This window comes from Piliocolobus tephrosceles, chromosome 8, assembly GCF_002776525.5.
Source record: "Piliocolobus tephrosceles isolate RC106 chromosome 8, ASM277652v3, whole genome shotgun sequence".
In the NCBI taxonomy this organism is placed as follows: domain Eukaryota; kingdom Metazoa; phylum Chordata; class Mammalia; order Primates; family Cercopithecidae; genus Piliocolobus; species Piliocolobus tephrosceles.
Window position 1 is genome coordinate 129,543,798 of NC_045441.1, and position 26,218 is coordinate 129,570,015.

At 46.5% G+C, this 26,218-nt stretch overlaps 2 protein-coding genes across 5 annotated transcripts in view; one reads left to right on the plus strand and one right to left on the minus strand.

The window, feature by feature from the left end:
- Positions 1-8,735, minus strand: part of SLC37A3 (solute carrier family 37 member 3) — a 69,776-nt gene extending 61,041 nt beyond the window's left edge. The window contains exons 1-2 of one of the 3 annotated variants that reach the window (XR_003309799.2): positions 8,495-8,735; positions 2,725-2,990 (exon numbers count right to left, since the gene is read on the minus strand). The gene's annotated coding sequence lies outside the window, so the exon portion shown is untranslated. The remainder of the gene's footprint in view (positions 1-2,724; positions 2,991-8,494) is intronic. The other 2 variants (XM_023184884.3, XM_023184883.3) reach the window with 2 other exon arrangements.
- Positions 8,089-26,218, plus strand: part of RAB19 (RAB19, member RAS oncogene family) — a 24,121-nt gene continuing 5,991 nt past the window's right edge. The window contains exons 1-4 of one of the 2 annotated variants that reach the window (XM_023184887.2): positions 8,089-8,151; positions 8,379-8,527; positions 12,223-12,446; positions 15,551-15,734. In XM_023184887.2, the coding sequence (XP_023040655.1) occupies positions 12,246-12,446; positions 15,551-15,734 (385 nt within the window). In that variant the 5' untranslated portion in view covers positions 8,089-8,151; positions 8,379-8,527; positions 12,223-12,245. Of the gene's footprint in view, positions 8,152-8,188; positions 8,528-12,222; positions 12,447-15,550; positions 15,735-26,218 lie in introns of those variants that run through there. The other variant, XM_023184888.3, reaches the window with a different exon arrangement.

Below are 26,218 nucleotides of genomic sequence, written 5' to 3' on the forward strand. Positions count from 1 at the left end.
AATAAATAAATAAATAAATAAATAAATAAATAAATGAACTAGCATACCTAAACTCAGAGGTATACACAAAGGATGGGAAAAATAAACATCTTACTGGTAAGATCTTACTGGTAACACTCAAAGGAGAGGGGCATTAGATGGGCAATTACTCACCTCCCAGACTTCAGTTTTTTTGTCTGCAGAGTAAAAAGATTATGTGTATTCAAAGTGTAAAGAAAAATGTGGGAAATTATTAAAAGGCTAGTTGAATTCACCATTTTTACAGTATTGCATATGTTGCAGTTCAGCATCTCAATACTCACACTCATACAAGTAATTTTGTTTTTTTTTTCCCAAAGACCGGGTCTCACTCTGTTACCCAGGCTGGAGTGCAGTGGCGTGATCATAGTTCACTGCAGCCTCAATCTCCTACCTAGGTTTAAGCGATCCTCCTGCCTCAGCCTCCAAAGTTGCTGGGACTACAGATGGGCACCATCACACCTAGCTAATTTTCTTAGTTTTTATAGAGACAGGGTCTTGCTATGTTACCCAGTCTGGTCTTGAATTCCTGGCCTTAAGAGATAGATCCTCCTGCCTCAGCCTCTCAAACCCCTAGGATTATGGGCGTGAGCCACTGCACCAAGCCACAAGTATCTTTTTTATCCCACATTATCTTATATGAAGCCATTTACTTGTACCGCATAAATCCTTTTTATTCATAACTCAAGCCTTCCTATAATTTTTCTCTCTTCTTAAATTGTCTCATTACCACAGACATAAAATACCTGGCATTTATCTGTAAATATCTCTCATCTTATTCCAGGGTTTCCAAAACCACATTCTTCCTCCCTGTTTTTGGACATGTTTCAAAGACAACTAGTTTTCAAGATAAAAATCTTTTCCCCTTCTACACAAAGGATTTATAATCTAGTTAATGGTCACTGTAGTGACATGACATTAACACTGATGAACAGAGACAAATCAGAACCTTAAACAATGAACAAGGCAGTTGATCCTGACAGCTAGAAGGCAGCAAGACACAGTTGACTTAACTTTTATAAAGTTATTGTTTCCGGGTCACCTTCTTAGGCAGAGACTGGAAATCAAAGACTAATAGAAGAATGGTGTCATTCAAGAGACAAGCCAGGTATGGAATCTAAGACCCTCCACTTAAGCAGCTTCTCTGAATCTCAATTTCTTTTTTTCTTTTCCTTTTTTTTTTTTTTAAGACAGAGTCTGAGGCCAGGCGCCGTGGCTCACGCCTATAATTCCAGCGCTTTGGGAGGCCGAGACAGGCAGACCATCACGGCCAACATGGTGAAACCCCGTCTCTACTAAAAATAGAAAAGTCAAGCCGGGCGTGGTGGCGGGCGCCTGTAGTCCCAGCTACTCGGGAGGCTGAGGCAGGAGAATCACTTGAACCCGGGAGGCGGAGGTTGCAGTGAGCCGAGATGGTGCCCCTGCACTCCAGCCTGGGCAACAAAAGCAAAAACTCCGTCTCAAAAAAAAAAAAAAAGAAGAAGAAGAAGAAGAAGAGTCTGGCTCTGTCGCCCAGGCTGGAGTGCAGTGGCGTGATCTCGGCTCACTGTAACCTCCGCCTCCCGGGTTCAAGTGATTCTCCCGCCTCAGCCTCCCGAGTAGCTGGGATTACCGATGAGCGCCACCACGACCGGCTAATTTTTTGTTTTTTGTTTTCTTTTGTTTTGTTTTAGTAGAGACGGGGGTTTCATCATGTTGGCCAGGCTGGTCTTGAACTGCTGACCTCAAAGGATCCACAGGCCTCGGCCTCCCAAAGTGCTGGGATTGCAGGCATGAGACACCGCGCCCGACCTGAAGCTCAACTTCCTCATGTATTGATTAAACGAGATAATTTATGTGGAGTTCTTGGTATAGAGCCTAGTATCCAAGAAACATCAAACAAACGGAAAAGAAATCAAGCACCAAAGCACTGAAGACATTCCCTTCAACAACATATATATATATATGTATGTATAAATTTGTGTAAAGGTAGAAATAAAGCGGTGGACAAAAAGGTAACAACGGAATGATTTTGCTCACCCCAGGAACCACTCCTCCCTATAAACTTTTCAGTAACAGTCACCACGAGATAGCCTACCATCTTACATTTCAAGAAAACACTAAAAACGCCGGGGACACACTCCCATTATCTCCTGTCAAAACTGAGAATAAACAGGACACATCCTGCGAAGAAGAGAAAGGAGGGAATGACGAATAATTTGACCAAATTCCTTGATCGAGTTCATGCTACCAGAAAACAAACCAGTCACTCCACTGAGACCACGCTTCTTCTTTGACCTCTACACATCCTTCCCAAAGAGCTTCCTTCCCTACCTACCTGAAAAGCATTCCCTCTCTCCTGGTCCGAACGACAAGCTCTTTTCTGATCAAGTCAGAATCTCCCAACCCACAGCTGGAGGACAGGCGGGAGAGGAGCACAAAAGCCGCCGCCGCGTGGATCGGGGCCGGGCCGCAGGGTCCCCCCGGGGTCCTTCTCCCCCCCATCCTCCCCATCGCATCCTCCCCGTGACCGCCGGGACCCCAGGCCCGGGCCCAGGGAGGAGATGGAGGGGGCGAGCGGCAGACCCTGCCTAGTCGCCCCACCCAAGGGGTGCCGCCACCTACATCTCCCCACCGCCCTCCCGACTGGGGAAGCCCCTCGGATTGGACCCGCCCCAGCCCCCGCCCCTAGCAGGTCTTCGGCCCCACGCATCACGGCTTACCCACCCGAGAATCGCAGTGGTTGCAGCTCTGCAGCCCCAGCTCCGCTCGCGGATTCCACTTGGCTCCGCTGCCGGCCGCCTCCGCCGCCAGCTCACCCCTGGCGCCGCGGCCAGGGTTTCCGGACGCCCACGTGACCCTCCCGTCCCGGGGCACGCTGGGAGTTGTAGTCCCTCGGCGCGGCCTCACCGGCCGGCGCGGAGAAGGGCGAGGAGGGCGGAGGCTGAGAGCCCAGAGAACTCGGTTGCTGCAGACCCGGCCAGGAATGTTAGCTGCAAACACCAGAGGGAAGAAATGATATGGGGAGAACTGGTGCATACTTTCACCTCCCCCACCAAAAAAAGCAGTATTCGGTCTTTGTTTTTATAAAAAGTAACATGCTGCTAAGTGTGCCACTGACCACCCTAAATTTTAGGTGTCTAATTAAATGCAGGCCGGGCACAGTGGGCTCACACCTGTAATCCAACACTTTAGGAGGTCGAGAAGGGAGGATCACTTGAACCCAGTAGTTCAAGACCAGCCTGAGCAACATAGCCAGACCCCATCTCTACAAAAAATTTAAAAATTATCCAGGAGTAGTGGCATGTGCCTGTGGTCCCTGCTACTGGGGCGACCGAGGTGCAAGGATTGCTTAAGCCCAAAAGTTTGAGGCTGGCAGCTGTGATCGCTCCACTGCACTCCACCCTGGGCAACAGAAGGAGACCCTGCCTCCAAAAATAAAAATAAAAAAATAAAATAAAATCCAGCACAAGTGGCTCACACCAGTAATCCTAATACTTTGGGAGGCCGGAGTAGGAGCATCATTTGAGGACACGAGTTTGAGACCAGCCTGGGCAAGATAGTGAGAGCCCCCCACCACCACCACCAGCACCACAGCCGTTTCTTAAATAAAGGGAAAAAATACAGACGCTTATCCGAATTTTAAAGAAAAACATACTTCTCTTAACCCATAAAATCTCCACAACAACCATTACATAAGATAAATGATCACTAGTCTTCAAATAACAGAACTTGACAACACCTTTTGTCAAACATAGTTCCTCCTAACTTAATAGTAGTAATTGGGGAGACCACTCATGTTGGCTTTATCCAGAAGCAAAACAAACTTCACATAACTTTTTGTTGTTGTTGTTCGTTTTTTAAACTTCGCATATCTTTTTTGTTTTGTTTTGTTTTTGAAACAGAGTCTTGCTCTGTCGCCCAGGCTGGAGGGCAGTGGCGCCATCTCGGCTCACTGCAAGCTCCGCCTCCCGGGTTCACGCCATTCTCCTGCCTCAGCCTCCCGAGTAGCTGGGACTACAGGCGCCCGCCACCTCGCCCGGCTAATTTTTTTGTATTTTTAGTAGAGACAGGGTTTCACCATGTTAGCCAGGATGGTCTTGATCTGCTTACCTCCTGATCTGCCCGCCTTGGCCTCCCAAAGTGCTGGGATTACAGGCGTGAGCCACCGCGCCCGGCCACACTTCGCATATCTTTATAGCAGGAGGTAGTTTTACGAGTTGGAGCAAGGCGCCCATGCCCACTAAGTGTAGTCTCCTACCCTCCCGTAGGAACTGGGAGATATAGGCAGGAACTCCACGTCTGCATTTCAAAAAGATGACCCCCAAGTCCTTGAGGACACATTTCTGAGTTGTGATACTGGCAAGAGGCTCGTTTTGCCGTTATAAAGATTTGTATACATTTGAAAAGGACAGAGAAAGAAATTTTGAAAGAAAAGAGAGAAGGCTGAGAATTCTTCTATTTTCAGCAGAGGAATTAAGCCTGTTATTTTTCACTTTTATTTGCCCTTATACAGTGGTAGTTTTGTCTCTAGGCATCCAAGGAGAAATATGATGTCAGGGTGAGTAAAAATAAATGAGCCAAATATGTTACTTTTATTTTTAAAAATATATTGTGAGTCGTTTATTTTTCAGCCTAAAAAAGGAAGCAAATTCTGACACACGCTACAACATAGATGAATCTTTAAAAACATTATGCTAAGTGAAATAAGTGAGACATAAAAGGACCAGTACAGTACAATTACACTTATATGAAGTAGCCAGAATAGTCAAATTCATAGAGTTGGAAAGTAGCATAGTGGTTGTGCATGGCTGGAGGGAAGGGGAAATGATAAATTATTGTTTAATGGCTATGGAGTTTCTGTTTGGGATGACAAAAAAGTCCCGGAGAGGGATGGTGATGTTGGCTGCACAACAATATATTTAATGCCATTGAATTGTACACTTAAAAACGGTTAAAATGGTAAATATATATATATATACAGAGTGAAATACATACTTTTTTGTGTTGTATTTATATATGGGTGTGTACATATATATGTGTGTGTGTATACTATCAAGTATATGACCTGTGTCACCACCACTCAGGGCTAGAATGCCTTCTTAGCCACGTGGTGGTGTGGACCTGAAGTCCCAGCTGCTAGGGAGGTTGAGGCAGGAGGATCACTTCAGCCCTGCCTTTGGAGGCTACAGTGAGCTATGATTGTGCCACTGTACTCTGGCCTGGATGACAGAGGGAGACCCAATCTCTTAAAAAAGAAAAAAAAAAAAAAAGTGTATATATACACACATATTTATACATATGAATGCCTTCTTTCCTGTAGCCCAAGCTATGCTCTTTGTATTTATAGTGACCTTGGTGGAGAGGGTAGGGTGGTAGACAGAGGCAGGACCTCTCTCTCCTTGACTTCCAAAACCATCAGGATATTTAAATATTTGTAAAATTTGTTTTCTACCTGTAGATGTTCTCCAAGTGCTCAGTGGGTCTGAGTCAGGTGACTTTTTTTTTTTTTTTAAACAATAACCCCCCTGGGTGCAGTGGCTCACCCCTATAATCTCAGCAGTTTGGGAGGCCGAGGTGGGCAGATCACCTGAGGTCAGGAGTTCGAGACCAGCCTGGCTAACATAGTGAAACCCCATCTCTACTAAAAATACAAAAATTAGCTGGGTGTGGTGGTGGGTGCCTGTAATCCCAATTACTTGGGAGGCTGAGGCAGGAGAATCACTTGAACCCGGGAGGTGGAGGTTGCAGTGAACCAAGATCGCACCATTGCACTCCAGCCTAGGTAACAAAAGCTAAATCTCATCTCAGAAAAAAAAAGAAAAAAAAGTAACCATTACTGGAAAAAGACAACATTTGGACACTTAACTTCATGACATTGACACCTAACAGGTTTTATTTCCTGATCACACATTTGGGGCGAATCTTGACCTACACTGGATTTCCACATTGTGCTGGTGGTTCTCACCCTGCAGCAATATTTGGCAGAGTCTCTTGTTTTCTTGCTCTGCTTGCCAGTGTTGAGTTTATCTCATCCAGAAGAGAGTATCCTGAAAATGGATATGTAACTGGAATTTTGGGTAAGATAAATATTTTCAAGGTTATCTGAAGACATCATAGAAGTAATATTCTTGGACAGTGAATAAATTGCCCTATATTTCAGTGCTTCTCAAACGTTGTGGACCCCAGCCTACAGTAAAAAAGACATTTCAGGCCAGGCACGGTGGCCTACACCTGTTATCCAGCACTTTGAGAGGCTGATGTGGGAGGATTGCTTGATCCCAGGAGTTCGAGACCAGTCTGGGTAACAAAGTGAGGCCCTGGGTCTGAAAAAAATGAAGAAAAAAAAAATAGCTGGGCATGATGGTGCACACCTATAGTCCCAGATACACAGGAGGCTGAGGCTGGAAGATTGCTTGAGCCCAGGAGGTTGAGGCTGCAATGAGCCATGATGGTGCCACTGCACTTCAGCCTGGGTGACAGAGCGAGACCCTGTCTCAAAGAAAAACATTTTTTTTTACATCACCCAGTACAATATGCATGTGTACAACTAACCCAAACATTTTGCAAAACATTAGTAACTGTTACTACATAAGATACCTTCTGAAATTGTTTCCTAATCCCTGCTTGTGAAAACGCTGGTTGCAACCCACAAAGATTGATTTCATGACTCATTTATAGATCTCAGCCCACAGTTTGGAAACAGGACACCAATGTCAACATTTTATCAAACAGGATGTCTCTGTTTCAATTTTACTTATTGTGTCTTTAATGCCATTTAACTGCCTACATATCACATCCTATGTAGTGGAGAAAATCTGGTCCCTGTGATAGACAATGAGAGACAGTTACTGTTCTAGACTCTGTGGAAAAAAATAGTAAGAAAAAGTCACCTCAGCTTTATGCTTCTACCGCCAGCGTCTGGGACGGATAAACTGGAGGTTTTCTGCACGGTAACCTTTGCGCTATGGTAGAATTTTTGAGAGAGTGAGGTAGACTTTTTTTTTCAGCTCTTTCTTCCCATATACCTTCAAAGTTCTTTTAGTTTTAATTTTTATTTCCTTCTCTTTGCATCATCTCCTTTCCCTGACTCCTCACAAAGAGATATTCAGATCCACAAAACAAAGACTTAAATTACTTACAATCTGGCCAGGCACGGTGGTTCATGCCTTGTAATCCCAGCACTTTGGGAAGCCAAGGCAGGAGGATCACTTACTTGAGCTGAGCCCAGGAGTTTCTTTTCTTTTTTTCTTTTTCTTTTCTTTTTTTTTTTTTTTTTTGAGACAGAGTCTCACTCTGTCACGCAGGCTGCAGTGCAGTGACGTGACCTTGGCTCACTGCAGCCTCCACCTCTCAAGCTCAAGTGATTCTCTTGCCAGAGTAGCTGGGATTACAGGCACATACCACCATACCCGGCTAATTTTTGTATTTTTAGTAGAGACAGGGTTTTGCCATGTTGGCCAGGCTGGTCTCAAACTCCTGACCTCGGGTGATCTGCCCACCTCAGCCTCCCAAAGTGCTGGGATTACAGGCATGAGCCACCATGCCTGGTCAAACCCAGGAGTTTCAAACCACCATGGGCAACATAGGGAGATCCCATCTCTAAAAAATACATAAATAATAGGCGGGCATGGTGGTGTATGACTGTAGTCCCAGCTACTTGGGAGGCTGAAGTGGGAGGTTTCCTTGAGCCTGGGATGTTGTGGCTGCAGTGAACCATGATCACACCTCTGCACTCCAGCCTGGGCCACAGAGCAAGACCCTGTCTCTAAAAAATATGCATATATATAATAAAATAAATTACTTAAGATCTATATCCTCCTTTAGTTGATATTCTCTCAGCTAACAACCCCCAGGCCAGCTGTAGTCCCAGATATTCAGGAGGCTGAGGCAGGAGGATTATTGAGCTCAGGAGGCTGAGGCTGCAGTGAGCCATGATGGTGCCACTGCACTTCAGCCTGGGTGACAGAGTGAGACCTTGTCTCAAAAAAAAATTTTTTTTACATCACCCAGTGCAATATGCACATGTACAACTGACCCAAACATTTTGCAAAACAGTCACTGTTACTACACGAGATACATTCTGACATTTTTTCCCAACAAGGGACACCAGAACAAATTGAGAGCAAAGGACGCAAGAGCACACAAGAGAAGGTAAGTAGAACAAAGGAGCAGGGGCAGCATCGGATGGGCCAGCGCTGGTTGAATTCGCTGGCTCTTCCTTCCCGTGAGGGTTTTCTGCTAGGCCGGCAAAGGCTGGTGAGAAAGCCGGTTCTGCGCTCTGCCCTGTGCTGGCCACTTTCACATGGCGCTTTGTACCCTGCGGCAGCCCTGGGCTCAGGGCAGGTGGGAGGGATTGTACTTTCCTTTCACTTTCTCAGGACGCCAAACCTGACACCTGGGGCCAGAACTACACTTCCCACCAAGCAGCGAGGCAGGAGGAAGAAGGGGGCACTGAGAGCTGAAAAGGAAAACCAGAAGAAAGAGAAAACATTACCTGCTGACCAGCAGAGGTGAGAGAGCCGGACAGGTAAGTGACAGGTGAACCAGGAAGGCGAAGGTTGCGGGATGCCGGCGGGAGGACATCATCGGGGTGGACGCTGCTGTGTCTCCCTGCAAGGCTTGTAAGCTAAATGAAAGGGGGCTTTCGTGGAAACCCAGAGGACTCCGGAGGGTGGGGGAGACATGGAAGTAAAGTCTCAGCTCAAGTTACAGTGATAAGACCAAGACACCGGAAGTGGAATGGCTGTCTTTAGTTGAAAAGTCAGACAGGAAAAAAGTGGTTTGCTTGTGTCTGTTGTCTGCTGGATCATCCACCCATATTGATTTCAGAGCGGTCCAAGAGAGGTATGGGATCCTTCTTTATCGCCTTAAAACCCTGGGTTTTTGCACGCAGATTGGACACTTGAGTGCATTTTACCTTGTGTGATGAGACAGACTGTCCTTGTCTATGACTTTAGAGAAAACCAGGGTAAAACGGAGAAGTGAAGAAAGATGTCACAAGGCAGGGGCAATTTGCAGCACGTCAGATGTGATCATTAAGTGGGATCAGGTTTCAGTTACTTTTAGAGCTATTGGATGAGGAGTCCGAACACACTCTCACGAAGAACAGTTAAAGAAGATGGGGATATTCTCTTCGGGGGGATATTCTTGCTGCTTCAAATATCTGATGGGCTGTCATGTGGAACAGGAATGTGATGTGTCTTGGCAGAGTAAGGATAGCACTGAGCTAGACAGATGGAAACCTCATGGAGGGAGGTGTCAATCCCACAGAAGCGAGAACTGCCCAGTGTAAAATGGAAGTTTTTCAGGAGGTAGTCAGTTCCTTGTGATCAGAGATATTTAAGCATAGGTGGACATTTAAGCCAGGGATGTTGATGGTAGGAATACAGTTTCAGGTAGGTGACTTGGTCAATTGGTGTTTTCCAAACCTGGCTCATCATCAGAATCACCTGGGGAAGAGACAGCCTGGGAGAGAAGAGGGGAGGGGAGGGGAGGGAAGAGAGAGAGAGGTTTTGTGTTTTGTGTTTTTGTTTGTTTGTTTGTGTTTTGAAATGGAGTTTCGCCCTTGTTGCCCAGGTTGGACTGCAATGGTGCGATCTTGTCTCACTGCAACCTCTGCCCTCTGGGTTCAAGCCATTCTCCTGCCTTAGCCTCCCATGTAGCTGGGATTATAGGTGCATGCCATCACACCCAGCTAATTTTTTGTATTTTTAGTAGACATGGGGTTTCACCATGTTGGCCAGGCTGATCTTGAACTCCTGACCTCAAGTGATCCACCTGCCTCAGCCTCCCAAATTGCTGGGATTACAGGTGTGAGCCACTGCACCTGGCCTGTTTCTTATGATTTTAATAAAGATGGGCGGAGGGGTGGGGGGGCGGTGGGGAGCCTCATTATGTTGACCAGACTACTTTCAACCTCCTGGCATCAAGTGATCCTTCTGCCTTGGCCTCCCAAAGTGCTGGGATTACAGGCATGTGCGACTGCACCTGGCACAGTAAACTTTTTTTTTTTTTTTTGAGATAGAGTCTCGCTCTGTCGCCCAGGCTGGAGTGCAGTGGCCGGATCTCGGCTCACTGCAAGCTCCACCTCCCAGGTTTACGCCATTCTCCTGCCTCAGCCTCCCAAGTAGCTGGGACTACAGGCGCCTGCCACCTCGCCCGGCTAGTTTTTTTTTTTTTTTTTTTTTGTATTTTTTGGTAGAGACGAAGTTTCACTGTGTTAGCCAGGATGGTCTCGATCTCCTGACCTCGTGATCCGCCCGTCTCGGCCTCCCAGAGTGCTGGGATTACAGGCTTGAGCCACCACGCCCAACCAGTAAACATATTTTAAAGTTAAAAACACAAAACACAAAACCTGGCCTGGTGCAGTTTTGAGATCATACCACTGCACTCCAACCTGAGTGATAGAGCAAGACTCTGTCTCAAAAAAAAAAAAAAAGAAAAAGAAAAGAAAAAGAATACTAAGAAATAATTTTTAAAAGAACAAGGTAAAATTAGTTTAGCAAGCCTGGGATGAGCTCCGAAAATATATTTTTTTCAATGATATTCCCAGATAATTCTGACCATCAGTTAGTTTGTGAAACACTGTCATTAGAAACCTTTATTTTCCAACCAGACACAGTGGCTCATGCCTGTAATCTCAACGCTTTGGGAGACCGAGGTGGGCAGATCACCTGAGGTCAGATGACTGGAGTTCATAACCAGCCTGTTCAACATCGTGAAACCCTGTATCGACTAAAAATACAAAAATTAGCTGGGCCTGGTGGCAGGCACCTGTAATCCCAGCTACTTGGGAGGCTGAGGCAAGAGAATCACTTGAACCAGGGAGGCCGAGGTTGCAGTGAGCCAAGATCACACCATTGCACTCCAGCCTGGGCAAGAAGAGTGAAACTCTGTCTCAAAAAAAAAAGTAGGAAGTATATATTTTTCAATGATACTCGCAGATAATTCTGATAATCAGTTAGTTTGTGAAACACTGTCATTAGAAACCTTAATTTTCCGGCAGTGCGTGGTGGCTCAGGCCTGTAATCCCAGCACTTTGGGAGGCTGAGGTGGGTAAATCACTTGAGGTCAGGCATTCAAGACCAGCCTGACCAACATGGTGAAACCCTGTCTCTACTAAAAATACAAAAATTAGCTGGGTGTGGTGGTGCAGGTCTATAGTCCCAGCTACTCAGGAGGCTGAGGCAGGAGAATCATTTGAACTGGAAGGCAGAGGTCACAGTGAGCTGAGATCATGCCATTGCACTCCAGCCTGGGCGACAGAGCAAGACTCTGTTTCAAAAAGAAAAGAAAAAGAAAAAAAAAAAACTTTGGTAAAACATGCCATAACCAGCCTTTGGTAAAATATGCCATAACATTATAGCCATGATTTTAATTTTGAATATTCTCAAAATCCTAATTTCCTGGTTGAAAAAATTAGGCTCCAAACAAGACAAAAAGGCCATGTCACTCTTCTCCAAGTTGACTTACCAATCACTGCTTATCAATCCTTGTTGTTGGCTGCCTGGATGGTCAACATTTTTGTTTTTGATTTTTCTTTGGCGTGATCTCAGCTCACTGCAACCTCCGCCTCCTGGGTTCAAGGGATTCTCCTGCCTCAGCCTCCCAAGTAGCTAGAATTACAGGCATGAGCCACCACACCCAGCTGATTTTACATTTTTAGTAAAGATGGGGTTTCTCCATGTTGTTCAGGCTTGTCTCGAACTCCCAACCTCAGGTGATCCACCCACCTCAGCCTCCCAAAGCCCTGGGATTGCAAGCATGAGCCACCGTGCCTGGCCTGGATGGTCAGCCTTATAGCAGTTGGGAGTCTTTCTCCCCAGGTAAAATTGACACTGGTGGGATGTCCAATGGCAGGTGAGTCACTGCTGTAGGCATTTCCTCTGCCATCCTCCTGCTCTCCAGGCACTCTGATGGAGCATGTGGCACCTCATTTCTAGGCCTAGGATATATCATTGCTTTTATCTGATGGTGTTGACCGTCCACTGGACCCACCAGAGAATGGCGGTAGAAACTCTTTATTCCAAGAGCACCCCTGAAGTAAGATCAACACATGTAAGGCAGATGTCCGCTTATGGGGGCAACTCCTCTGTGCCTAACTAGCATCATTAGCATCATCCTCTCACAAGGATGTAGCGCTGTGAAGGTAATGACCTCCCTCCGTCTTGTCTTGTACTGGATCCCCAGTTCCTGGTGCTGAATTCCATCCTTTCTACCTAGCTCTGTTCTAGGTGGCAAGAATCATGCACTTCTCCGGCTCAGCCAGGGCAGCAGATGAGAACTTTGACTATTTGTTCAAGATTATCCTCATTGGGGATTCCAATGTGGGGAAGACGTGTGTGGTGCAGCATTTCAAGTCTGGAGTCTACACGGAGACACAGCAGAACACGATTGGAGTGGACTTTACCGTGCGCTCCCTTGATATTGATGGCAAGAAAGTGAAGGTCAGAGGGCACTGGGACGGGACTGATTCCACCTTTTTTTTTTTTTTTTTTTTTAGACAGAATCTTGCTCCGTTGCCCGGGTTGGAGTGCAGTGGTGCAATCTTGGCTCACTGCAAGCTCCACCTCCTAGGTTCACGCCATTCTCCTGTCTCAGCCTCCCAAGTAGCTGGGAGTACAGGTGCCCACCACCATGCCTGGCTAATTTTTTTTTTTTTTTTTGTATTTTTAGTAGAGACAGGGTTTCACTGCGTTAGCCAGGATGGTCTGGATCTCCTGAGCTCGTGATCTGCCCGCCTCAGCCTCCCAAAGTGCTGGGATTACAGGGTGAGCCACTGCGCTCAGCCAGTTCCACCTTTTTTAGCCAGAATTCCCAACAACAAAGCACATGTCTGAGCAATAAAATATTTCAATACAAAACATAAAATCATACAAATAGTGGAAGAAAACATGGGAGTATTTATTTTTCTCATCATGGAATGGGAAAATCAGGCTTTAAATGAGACACGAATCCAGAAGCTGATAAAAAAAATACTGCTGAATCTAACTATGAAGGTCAAATTCATACATTTCTCTAACTATATAACGGTCAAATTTGCTAGGTTGCTTTTTTCTTTTTTTTTTTTTTGGGCGGGGAGAGGGGACAGACAGGGCTTTTTGTTTTTGTTTTTTTGAGGCAGAGTCTCATTCCATCACCCAGGCTGGAGTGCAGGAGCGCAATTTCAGCTCACTGCAATCTCTGCCTCCTGGGCTCAAGCAATTCTCATGCCTCAGCATTCCAAGTAGCTGGATTTACAGGTGCACAACACCACGCCTGGCTAAGTTTTGTATTTTTAGTAGAGATAGGGTTTCACTATGCTGGCCAGACTGGTCTCAAACTCCTGACCTCAAGTGATCCACCCGCCTCTACCTCCCAAAGTGCTGGGATTACAGGTATGAGCTACCACACCCAGCCTGAGACAGGGTCTTGTTCTGTCACCCAGGCTAAAGTGCAGTGGCATGATCACAGCTCACTCCAGCCTCCATCTCCCTGGCTCAAGCAATCCTCTCACCTCAGCCTCCTGAATAGCTGGGACCACAGGGGCACCCCACCATGCCCAACTCATTTTTTAAATTTGTTGTAGAGACGGGATTTTCCTGTGTTGCTCAGGCCAGTCTCAAACTCCAGGGCTCAAATCCTCCCACTTCACCCTCCCAAAGTGCTGGGATTACAGGCATGAGCCACCATGCCTGGCCTTAAAAGGTCAGATTTTCTAGCGGCCAGGCAAGGTGGCTCACACTTGTAATTCTAGCACTTTGGGAGGCCGAGGTGGGCGGATCACCTGAGGTCAGGAGTTCGAGACTAGCCTGGACAACATGTTGAAACCCTGTCTCTACTAAAAATACAAAAACTAGCCAGGCGTGGTGGTGGGCGCCTGTAGTCCCAGCTACTCAGGAGACTGAGGCACGAGAATCTCTCAAACCTGGGAGGCAGAGGTTACAGTGAGCCGAGATCATACCACGGCACTCCAGCCTAGGCGACAGAGTCTCAAAAAAAAAAGAGGTCAAATTTTCTATGTACTCAAAAATGCCATAAACTGCCAGACACGGTGGCTCACGCCTGTAATCCCAGCACTTTTGGAGGCCGAGGCAGGAGGATTACCCAAGGTCAGGAGTTCAAGACCAGCCTGGCCAATGTGGTGAAAACCTGTCTCTACTAAAAATACAAAAAATTAACTGGGCATGGTGGCACACACCTGTAATCCCAGATGCTCGGGAGGCTTGAGGCATGAAAATTACTTGAACCCAGGAGACAGAGGTTGCAGTGAGCCCACATCACACCATTGCACTCCAGCATGGGAGTCAGCAAGACTCTGTCTCAAAAAGATAAAATAATAAATAAAAATTTTAAAAATTTAAAAATACCTCAAAGAAATCAACAGACAGGGCTAGATGAAGCAAGTAACAAAATCTCATTGATTATTAAATCTGGATGATAGGTGTATGAGGGTTTTTTTTAATTTTTTTTGAGACAGGGTCTCACTCTGTTGCCCAGATGGAGGGCAGTGGCGCGTGATCTCAGCTCACTACAGCCTCGACCTCCTGTGCTCAAGGGATCCTCCTGCCTCAGTCTCCCAAGTAGCTGGGACTACAAGCATGCGCTGCCATGCCCGGCTAATTTTTGTATGTTTCGTAGAGATGGGGTTTCACCATATTGCCAGGCTAGTCTCAAACCCCTGAGCTTAAGCAATCCGCCACCTCAGCCTCCCGAAGTGCTGGGATCATAGGCATGAGCCACTGCACCCAGCCTCATTTTTCTATTATCTCTAGCTTTGGTGTATGGTTTTTAAACTTTCTCTAAAAAATAAATGTTATATAAATAGTATGAGAATATGAAGAAATTGTTACCCTCAGACACTGTGAGAGGCTGTGTGAATCGGTGCTGCCGCTTGGGTGGCTAATTTGGGAGGCATTATTGTGAGGACATTCCAGACATGACCAGCTTGAGTGTTCCTTTAAAATCAAAACAGTTCGGCCAATATTATCACCTTTGCCAGTGTTCAGATCCATGGGCAGCCTCAAAAGATGAGCCCCCAAATCCAGACCACGTGATGAATCAGGTGAAAAGGCAAAGAACACAACACCCCAGGATAAAATAGGTCTGCCTCTCTGACAGCAGCATCCCTTCAATCAGGGCTGTCCAAGCTTCTGGTTTCCCTGGGCCATGTTGGAAGAATTGTCTTGGGTCACACATAAATTACACTAACACTAATGATACCTGATGAGCTAAACAAAAAAAAAAAATTGCAAAAAGATCTCATAATATTTTAAGAAAGTTTAAAAATTTGTGTTGGGCCACATCCCAAGCTGTCCTGGGCCAAATGTGTCCCGCGGGTTGCAGGATGGACAAGTTTGTCTTAGATGGTCGTTCCCCAGCCAAGGAGCATACCCAAGTCATCCAGTGAAAAATTGAAAGAATAGATTCCTGCATCCTACTCTAGATCTACTGGGTCTGAATATCTAGAAGTGAGACCCAGAAAACTGTGTTTTTAAGATGATGTAGGTGAAGGAGTTCCCATTACCTGTGGGAACCCCTGACTTGGACTCCCCTTCCTGTCCTTCCCCAGATGCAGGTGTGGGACACAGCTGGCCAGGAGCGCTTTCGCACCATCACCCAGAGCTACTACCGCAGTGCCCATGCGGCCATCATCGCCTATGACCTCACCCGGCGGTCCACGTTTGAGTCCGTCCCTCACTGGATTCATGAGATAGAGAAATATGGAGCTGCAAATTTGGTCATTATGCTGATTGGTATGGCATTTTTGAAGTTTTTAACTTTGGTTTACTCTCCTCTGAGGATGCTCAGCTTTCTGCGTGTTTCTGATGGCAGTGGAAAATGAAATCTTAAATGTGCAAGTGATAGATAGGGCCTCAGAAAGTGCCTTTAAACTTTCATGGTGGATCCCACCATGCCCAGTCCTTTTTTTTTTTTTTAATTTTTGTAAAGATGGGGTTTTGCCTTGTTGCCCAGGCTGGTCTTGAACTCCTGGGCTCAAGTGATACTCCTGCCTGGCCCTCCCAAAGTGCTGGGATTACGGCATGAGCCACTGTGCCTGGCCCTTTATTTTTATTTTTGGCAATCTCTACTGCAGAGTGAACAGGTGAGTTTTGTTTTTTACTTGTTTATGGGAATCTAGTAGGTATATATATATATATATATTTATTGGGTACAAGTGGGTTTTTTTGTTTGTTTGTTTTTGAGATGGAGTCTTGCGCTGTCACCCAGTCTCGAGTGCAGTGGCTCGATCTCAGCTCATTGCAAGCTCCACCTCCTGGGTTCATGACATTCTCCTGCCTCAGCCTCCTGAGTACCTGGGACTACAGGCGCCTGCCACCACACCTGGCTAATTTTTTTGTATTTTTAGTAGAAACGGGGTTTCACCATGTTAGCCAGAATGGTCTCGATCTGCTTACCTCCTGATCTGCCTGCCTCGGCCTCCCAAAGTGCTGGGATTACAGGCGTGAGCCACCGCTCCCGGCCACAAGTGGATTTAAAAAAAAATAAAATAAAGAAAAGTCAATTTATAAGTATTTACCAATAATTTACATTAAAATACATAAAGTAGGTGGGGCGCAGTGGCTCATGCCTGTAATTCCAGCACTTTGGAGGGTGAAGCAGGTAAATTGCTTGAGCCCAGGAGATCGAGACCAGCCTGAGCAACATGGCAAAACCTCGTCTCTACAAAAAATAAAAAAAATTAGCTGAGTGTGGTGGTGTGCACCTGCAGTCCCAGCTACTCAGGAGGCTGAGGAGGGAGGATTGCTTGAGCCCAGCAGGCAGAGGTTGCAGTGAGCTGAGATTATACCATTGCACTCCATATGGGTATCCAGTTTTCCCAGCACCATCTATTGAAGAGACTGTCCTTTCTCCAACATGTGTTCTTAGCACCTTTGTTGAAAGTGACTTTATTGTAGATGTATGGATTTATTTCTGGATTCCGTATTGTGTTCCATTGGTCTATGTGTCTGTTTTTATCAGTACCACACTGTTTTGGTTACTATAGTTCTATAGTATAATTTGAAGTCAGGCAATGTGATTCCTCGAGGTTGGTTCTTTTTGCTCAGGATATCTTTGGCTATTCTGAGTCTTGCATGCTTCCATATAAATTTTAGGATAATCTTTTCTATTTCTGTGATGAATGTCTTTGGGCCAGGTGTGGTGGTTTCATGCCTGTAATCCCAGCACTTTGGGAAGCTGAAGCAGGAAGATAGCTTGAGACCATCCTGGTCAACATAGTGAGACTTCATCTCTACAAAAACTAAAACAAAATAAAATAGTGAGATGTGGTGGCACAGGCCTATAGTCCCAGCTACTTGGGAGGTTGGGGTGGGGGGATCACTTGAGCCCAGGAATTTGAGGCTGCAGGGAGCTGTGATCATACCACTGCACTCCAGCCTGGGTGAGAAAGCAAAACCTTGTCTCTTAAAATATAAATAAATAAATAATAAAAGGAAACGGTTATGTCCTAGTAGAACAAAGATGGGAGAGCTGTGCCATGGCATACAAAGGGCTGGAGTGGACAGGCAGGTGCAGCCCATGCCCTCCAGGGGCAGAAGGAAACCCAGCAATGGTGACTCCTAGAGAAGGGCGGAATAGCACGCATCTCACTTGGGAATGAAGCAGTTCCAAGCTATGTGCGGTTTCCCCAGGAATGTGGACCAGATCTACCTTTTTATGAAGGTCATGCATCTCCAGGACACAATGGAGGCAGTTCTTCCTCAGGGCTGAAGGGAAAGCTGTCCAACCTCAGGTGCCTCCCTCTGTGCTACCTTCTCTCTTTTTGAGATGGAGTCTTGCTCTGCTGCCCAGGCTGGAGTGCAGTGTCATGACCTTGACTCACTGCAATCTCCGCCTCTCAGGTTCAAGCAATTCTCCTGCCTCAGCCTCCCAAGTAGCTGGGATTACAGGCTCCCACCACCACCCTCAGCTAATGTTTGTATTTTTAGTAGAGACAGGATTTCACCATGTTGGCCAGGCTGGTCTGGAACTCCCGACCTCAGGTGATCCACCCACCTTGGCCTACCAAAGTGCTGGGATTATAGGCATGAGCCACCACACCTGGCCCCTCTGTGCTATCTTTGAAGGCAGCTCCCTGTCTCCAGCCCACAAGCCCCCAGCTGCCTCTCCCCCAGCCAGCTCCATCTTTAACTAGTCGCTCTGTGAAACAGATGCATCAGAGAAGGGTGACAGATGCCAGGATGTCGCAGGATTTCCAGGAGTCTCAGAATGTTTTCTTGGTATTTTTACCCTAGTCTGTCTTTCATAACAATCATCTCTGCCTCACTTCTTCCTCGGTTCTAAAAATGCCCCCAAAGATGACCTGGAGTGTTGCAGTCTCCCAGTTTATGAAGTGTCCATGTCAGCGGGCTGACACAGGGGCCTTCCTGTTTCCTGTACGTGGCCTCCCCACCTGAATCCAGAAAAATTTATGTCATCCCTCACGGAAGTGTCCCTGCACATATTGCCTCATACAGGTCCTTCTTTCTGTCTCAGAAGTTTATCCCCAGCTCCTTGAAGCCACTTCATCAGCACAGGAACGACCCCGGTGTCAGTGGTTGATTGCATGTTGATTTGTACAGCTCTTCCTCCTCTAGCTGGCCACAGGGGGCCTGGCTCCTCCTAATGGCACCATGGAAAACCCTCGAAGGCCCCCATTTCCCTTAGAATAATGCACATATTCCTGAACATGGTTCATAAGGTACTTCAGGTCCCAGCCCTGCTTTCTTCTGGGCATGGCTGGCTTCCCGTCTTTCTCCCACCCCCACTCCATCGCAGCAAGGGCTTTAGGAGGTGACCTCATTTTTTATTTATTTATTTATTTATTTATAATTTTTTTTTTTGAGACAGGGTCTTGCTCTGTTGCCCAGGCTGGAGTGCAGTGGTGCAATCTTGGCTCACTGCAACCTCTGCCACCAGGGTTCAAGTGATTCTCCTGCCTCAGCCTCCCAAGCAGATGGGATTACAGGCACCTGCCACCATGCCTGGGTAATTTTTGTATTTTTAATAGAGACAGAGTTTCACCATGCTGGACAGACTGGTCTCAAACTCAAGTGATCCATCCGCCTCGGCCTCCCAAAGTGCTGGGATTACAGGGAGCCGACCTTTTTTTATAGGTTATCCTGGATGCTCTGTCTCATAACTTTCTTCAGCATCTGATATTTGTCCCTCTAAGGATCTTAGCCAAACCTTCCGCTTAAAGTCCTGTTATATTTACAGGTCCACAGTCACTCAACAAAACATTTTTCAAATATTTTTCAAATATTTCAGAGTTCAGAATTTGTCAGATTTTAGAAAAGTGTACTCTGTGTTACATAACACCCTCAGCAGGGTCTGGGCCAATGCCCCATGGCCAAATACATTACTATTTATGCAGTCAAATGTATAAATAGTCATACAGAACAGGTTGAATAAAATCTTCAAGGCCGGGCACAGTGGCTCATGCCTATAATCCCAGCACTTTGGGAGGCCGAGGTGGGCGGATCACTTGAGGTCAGGAGTTTGAGACCAGCCTGGCCAACATGGTGAAACCCTGTCTCTATTAAAAATACAAAAAAAATCAGCCAGGCATGGTGGTGAGTGCCTGTAGTCCCAGCTACTTGGGAGGCTGAGGCATGAGAATCGCTTGAACCCAGGAGGCGGAGGTTGCAGTGAGCCAAGAGCACACCACTGCACTCCAGCCTTGGTGACAGAGCAAGATTCTGTCTCAAATAAATAAATAAATACATACATACATAGTTGACTCAGTGGTATATGCCTGTAGTCTCAGCTACTCCAGAGGCTGAGGTGGGCAGATCACTTGAGGCTGGGAGTTCAAGGCTGAAGTGAGCTATTATTGAGCCACTGTGCTCCAGCCTAGGTAACAGATGGAGACTCTATCTCCAAAAAAATAATAATAATAAAACAAAAAAGTCAAAATCCACAGATGGAGCAGGATGCAGGGAGTAGATCAGATTCCTGGCTGCAGAGGTTCCTTTTCCCACCACATCCCTTCCTCCACCAGGGGCTCTCATTCCTTTCTTCTAGAAGCAGAGCTCAGCCCTGAGCTTCAGGCTCACCAGCTAAAAACACTCGCATGGTTCTCCTGAAGGTGCGCACTATACGAGCTTCCTGTGGCTGCTGTAACCAGCTGCCACAAGCTGGGAGCTGAAAACAGCAGATGTGTTCTCCCACTGTTCTGGAGGCTGCAAGTCTGAAATCAGTCCTGCGGGGCTGAAATGGAGGTGTTAGCAGGGCCGTGCCCTCTGGACACTCTAGGGGAGACTCGGTCCCTCACTTCCTCTGGCTTCTGGTGCAATCTTTGGCTTTGTGTGCCTCTGCCTTCACATCACGTTCTCCTCCCTGTATGGGATGAAGGCTCCTTCTGCCTCCGCCTGGTAAGGACACTTGCAATTGCATTCAGGGCCTGCCCAGCTAATCCAGAATAATCCCCACATCTCAAGAGCCTCAAATTAACCACACCTGCAAAGACCCTTTTAGCATTGACAGCTGCCTGAGGCTAGAGCCTGGTCTCCATGGGACCCCTTTCCCAGCCTACTGTAGCACTCAAATGTGCTAATTTCTGCTGAAAACGGTCTTGGATCGAAACTTCTTTGGGGATCATTATGATCTAAGTCCAGCTTTGATACTGAGCCGGTTGATGACAGTGACTATGGGAAAGGATTTTCAAAATCTTTTTTGTTGGGACATATTAATGTATATAAAGAAAAGTACACACGGTGGCTCAAGCCTGTAATCCCAGCACTTTGGGAGGCCGAGACGGGCGGATCACAAGGTCAGGAGATCGAGACCATCCTGGCTAACACGGTGAAACCCCGTCTGTACTAAAAAAATACAAAAAACTAGCCGGGCGAGGTAGTGGGCGCCTGTAGTCCCAGCTACTCGGGAGGCTGAGGCAGGAGAATGGCGTAAACCCGGGAGGCGGAGCTTGCAGTGAGCTGAGATCCGGCCACTGCACTCCAGCCTGGGCGACAGAGCGAGACTCCACCTCAAAAAAAAAAAAAAAAAAAAGAAAAAGAAAAGTACATATTGATTTATCTCAAAGGAAACAGCTGAGCAAACACCAGCTGGGTCAAGACAGAGAATACTGGCCGGGCGTGGTGGCTCATGCCTATAGTCCTAGCACTTTGGGAGGCCGAGGCGGGCAGATTGCCTGAGCTCAGAAGTTCAAAACCAGCCTGGGCAACACAGTGAAACCCTGTCTCTACTAAAATACAAAAAAGAAAAGAAAATTAGCCAGGTATAGCGGCGTGCACCTGTAATCCCAGCTACTTGGGAGGCTGAGGCAGGAGAATTGCTTGCACCTGGGAGGCGGAGGGTGTGATAAGCCAAGATTGCACCACTGCACTCCAGCCTGGGTGACAGAGACTCAGCCTCTTAAAAAAAAAAAAAAAAAAAAAGGGGGCAGAGAATAGAGAATATTGACTGCGTGTGGGCTCACCTGTAACCCCAGCACTTTGGGAGGCAGAGATGGTAGGATCCTTTGAGCCCAGGAGTTTGAGACCAGCCTGAGCAACACAGGGAGACCTGATCTCTATAAAAAATTGCAAATTAGCTGGGCATGATGGCATGTGCCTGTAGTCCCAGCTGTGAGGGAGCCTGAATTGGGAGGATTGCTTTAGCCCACGAGGTAGCGTCTGCAGTGAGCTGTGATCACGCCACTGCACTCCAGCCTGGGTGACACAGTGAGACCTTGTCTCAAAAAAAAAAAAAAAGAATATTGCCAGCCCACTCTCCACCCCCACCAGCTTTCACTTCATTACTCCCTACTCCTTCTGCCCCAAAGGCAAGTGCTTTTATGATAAATAGTTCTTTGCTTTTTTCTTTTTTAATCATTTTACTACCTAAGCCCACATCCCTAAATACGGCAGTTTTGTTTTGTTTTGCTTTTTTTTTTTTTTTTTTGAGTTGGAGTCTCACTCCATTGTCCAGGCCAGAGTGCAGTGCCATGATCTCGACTCACTGCAAACTCCGCCTCCCAAGTTCAAGCGATTCTCATGCCTCAGACTCCCAAGTAGCTGGGATTATAGGCAGGTACCACCTGCCCAGCTGACTTTTGTATTTTTAGTACATAAAGGTTTTACTATGTTGGCCAGGCTGGTCTTGAACTCCCGACCTCAAGTGATCCACCCATCTCAGCCTCCCAAAGTGCTGGGATTACAGGCATGATCCACCATGCCTCATCTTGTTTTGCTATTGTTTTGTACGTTATATATAAACAAAATCATACCTTCTTGCCTAAGTTTCTTTCCCTCGATATTGTTTATGAGTTTCATCCATTGTTGCATGTGGCTGTAATCTATTCTTTTGTATAATTTGTATACTATTCCTTTACAAGAACACCCTACAGAGTATTTCTCTGTTCTGTTGGCAATTGACATTTGAGTTGTTTCTAGTTTGGGGCAACTAGGAAAATAATGCTGCTCTGAGCATTCTGGTACATGTTTATTGATGCCGATGGGCACACGGCTCTGTTGGGTAATACCCAGGAGCAAAATTGCATGGTCATGCCGCTCTAGATAATCTCAAACCACTTGCAGAGTTGTCGTTCTAGTCTATACTCCCATCAGCAGCATGCACAGGTTCCAATTGTTCTACATCCTCACCAACATTTGGTGCTGCTAGTTGTTTTACTTCCATGCATCCTGAGAAGTGTGTCATGAGATCACTAGTGTTTTTCATTTGCACTTCCCTGTCTATTAATGACATTGAACACCTTTCAGATGTGTGTTAGCTATTTGGGTATCCTCTGTTGTGAAATACTTTTCAAGTCCAAGTCCCATTTTTCTGTTTGTTATCTTTTTCTTGTTAATTCCTAAGAGTAGCTTATATCTTCTGAAAATGAGTCTGTGTCAGTGTGGGTCCTCCAGGAAGCAGATGTTGGGACAGGATGAGATAGACATGCAAGAGATTTATTGGGAGAAACAGCAGTGAGGGATAAAGAAGAAGGAGCAGGGCTGGGCACGGTGGCTCATGCCTGTAATCCTAGCACTTTGGGAGGCCGAGGCAGGTGGATCACCTGAGGTCAGGAGTTCGAGACCAGCCTGTCCAACATGGTGAAACCTCGTCTCTACTAAAAATACAAAAAATAGCTGGGCGTGGTGGCAGGCAACTGTAATCCCAGCTGCTCAGGAGGCTGAGGCAGGAGAATCGCTTGAACCCGGGAGGCAGAGGTTGCAGTGAGCTGAGATTGTACCATTGCACTCCAGCCTGGGGGCAACAGAGCGAGACTCCATTTCAAAAAAAAAAGGAAGGAGCAGAAGGAGGCAGACAGTCTTCTATGAGATGTAGACCTGCCCCTAGGAAGGAGAGAACGGAGGAAGGACAACTTGGTAGGTAGAAAGAGTCTTAGACTAAGCACAACTCGAAGAAAGTTTATTTTTTAGACAATGGGGTGCTCAAAAGCCAAGGTTGCCTGATAGAAGAATAGAATCCTGCATCTTGCAGCATGGTTGTGCATGAGTGCCTGCACCGTGCAGGGGATGGGGTGCTATCCCCCCAGGGCGCTGCACTAGGGTCCTGCTGGGCTGTCACCTGTATTCCCTGCACTAGGCTCTCTTGAAGGAGGCCCCAGCCCTTGTCAGTTACATGTGTTGCAAACATCATCTTCCACCCTGTGGAGTAATCTTTCCCTCTCTCTTCTTAAAAATACCTGAAGGAAGGAACATTTTGGTTTTTTGTTTGTTTGTTTGAGGTGGAGTCTTGCTCTGTCGCCCGGACTGGAGTGCAGTGGCCAGATCTCAGCTCACTGCAAGCTCCACCTCCCGGGTTTACGCCATTCTCCTGCCTCAGCCTCCTGAGTAGCTGGGACTACAGGCGCCGCCACCTCGCCCAGCTAGTTTTTTGTATTTTTAGTAGAGACGGGGTTTCACCGTGTTAGCCAGGATGGTCTCGATCTCCTGACCTCGTGATCCGCCCGTCTCGGCCTCCCAAAGTGCTGGGATTACAGGCTTGAGCCACCGCGCCCGGCCACATTTTGGTTTTTTTATGTTTTATTTTTTATAGATAGGGTCCAACTCTGTCACCCAGGCTGGAGTGCAATAGTGCCATCCTAGCTTACTGCAGCTTCAAACTCCTCACCTGAAGCAATCTTCCTGCCTCAATCTTCCAAGTAGCTGGGACGACAGGTGCATTCCACCATGTCCAGTTAGGTTTTGTTTTGGTTTTGGTTTTCTTTTTTTTTTTTTTTGAGGCAGAGTCTCGAACTGTGACCCAGGCTGGGGTACAGTGGCCCAATCTTGTCTCACTGCAACCTCCACCTCCTGGGTTGAAGCGAGTCTCATGCCTCAGCCTCCCAAGTAGCTGGGATTACAGGCATGTGCCACTACACCCAGCTAATTTTTGTATTATAAGTAAAGATGGGGTTTCGCTGTGTTGGCCAAGCTGTTCTCAAACTCCTGGCCTCAAGTAATCCACCGGCCTCAGCCTCCCAAAGTGCTGAGATTAGAGATGTGAGGCACCACACCCAGCTCCAGATAGTTTTTTTTATGTTTTGTAGAGATGGGGCCTTAGTGTATTGCCCAGGCTGGTCTTGAATTCCTGGGCTCAAGTGATCCTCTTGCCTCAGCTTCCCAAACCACTGGGATTACAGGCATGAACTACTATACCCAGCCTTTTCCTCTCTTGATGGTGTATTTTGGTGGACAGACACTCTTAATTTTAATATATTTAAATCTATTGATCTTTTCTTTAATAATGATTGCTTCCTGTGTCCTATTCAGGAAATTTTTTCTTAATTGAAATCATCAAGATTATATTACCTTTTAAAAGTTTAATTGATTAATTATTATCATTACTCTGCCTTTTACATTTAGATCTGTGATCTACCTGTAATTGATGTTTTGTGTATGGTGAAAGGTATGGGTCAAAACTTTTTCATATAAAGATCTAATTGTCTCGGTACAGTTTAAAAAGGCAACCTTGGCCAGGCACAGTGGTTAACGCCTATAATCCCAACACTTTGGGAGGCCGAGGTGGGCTGATCACCTGAAGTCAGGAGTTCAAGACCAGCCTGGCCAACATGGTAAAACTCCATCTCTACTAGAAAAATACAAAAATTAGCTGGGCATTGTGGTGGGTGCCTGTAATCCCAGCTACTTGGGAGGCAGAGGCAGGAGAATCACTTGAACCTGGGAAGTGGAGGTTGCAGTGAGCCGACATCGTGCCACTGCACTCCAGCCTGGGCAACAGAGTGAGAGTCTGTCTCAAAAAAAAAAAAAGGGCAGCCTTTTCCGCTGCTCTGTGGCACCATCTTTTTGTAGAGTACACATCATTTATACATGAGTTTGCTTCTGAGCTGTTTTTCCTCTCCATTGATCTTATTCATTCATGCTCTTGGGAGTGAAAATATCTTCAATATTACAATGGTTTATGACCCTCCAAAGGGCCATACACAGTACATCTGTGGTATTAAATTTTCATAGGCCATGATCACTCCACTGAACTCCAGCCTGGACAACAAAGTGAGACCCTGTCACACACACACAAAAAAAACAAAACAAAAAAAAAATTTGCCATGTGTGGTGGTGTGTGCCTGTAGTCCTAGCTATTTGAGAGGCTGATTGCTTGAGCCCAGAACATTAACGTTGCAGTGAACTATGACCATGCTACTGCACTCCAGCCCCGGTGACAGGACATGACCCTGTCTCAAAAAAAAAAAATGAATAAAGGCCAGGCACAGTAGCTCACGCCTGTAAGCCCAGCACTTCGGGAGGCCGAGGCGGGTGGAACACTTGAGGTCAGGAGTTCAAGACCAGCCTGGCAAACATGGTGAAACCCTATCTTTCCAAAAAATACAAAAATTAGCCAGGCATGGGGGTGCACACCTGTAATCCCAGTTACTCGAGAGGCTGAGGCAGGAGAATCGCTTGAATCTGGGAGGTGGAGGTTGCAGTGAGCCAAGATCGCACCACTGCACTCCATCCTAGGCGACAGAGCAAGGCTGTGCTCAAATTAATAAATAAATAAGGTGGATGGTTAAACAAATATTGGTCCTTGGCTGGTTGTGGTGGCTCACGCCTGTAATCCCAACATGTAGGGAGGCCAAGGTGGGCAGATCACCTGAGGTCAGGAGTTCAGGCCAGCCTTCCCAACATGGTGAAACCTCGTCTCTACTAAAAATACAAAAATTAGCTGGGCATGGTGGCGCACTCCTGGAGTCCCAGCTACTGAAGAGGTAGAGGCAGGAGAATCCAGCCTGGGCAACAGAGAGACTATGTTTAAAAAAAAAAAAAAAAAA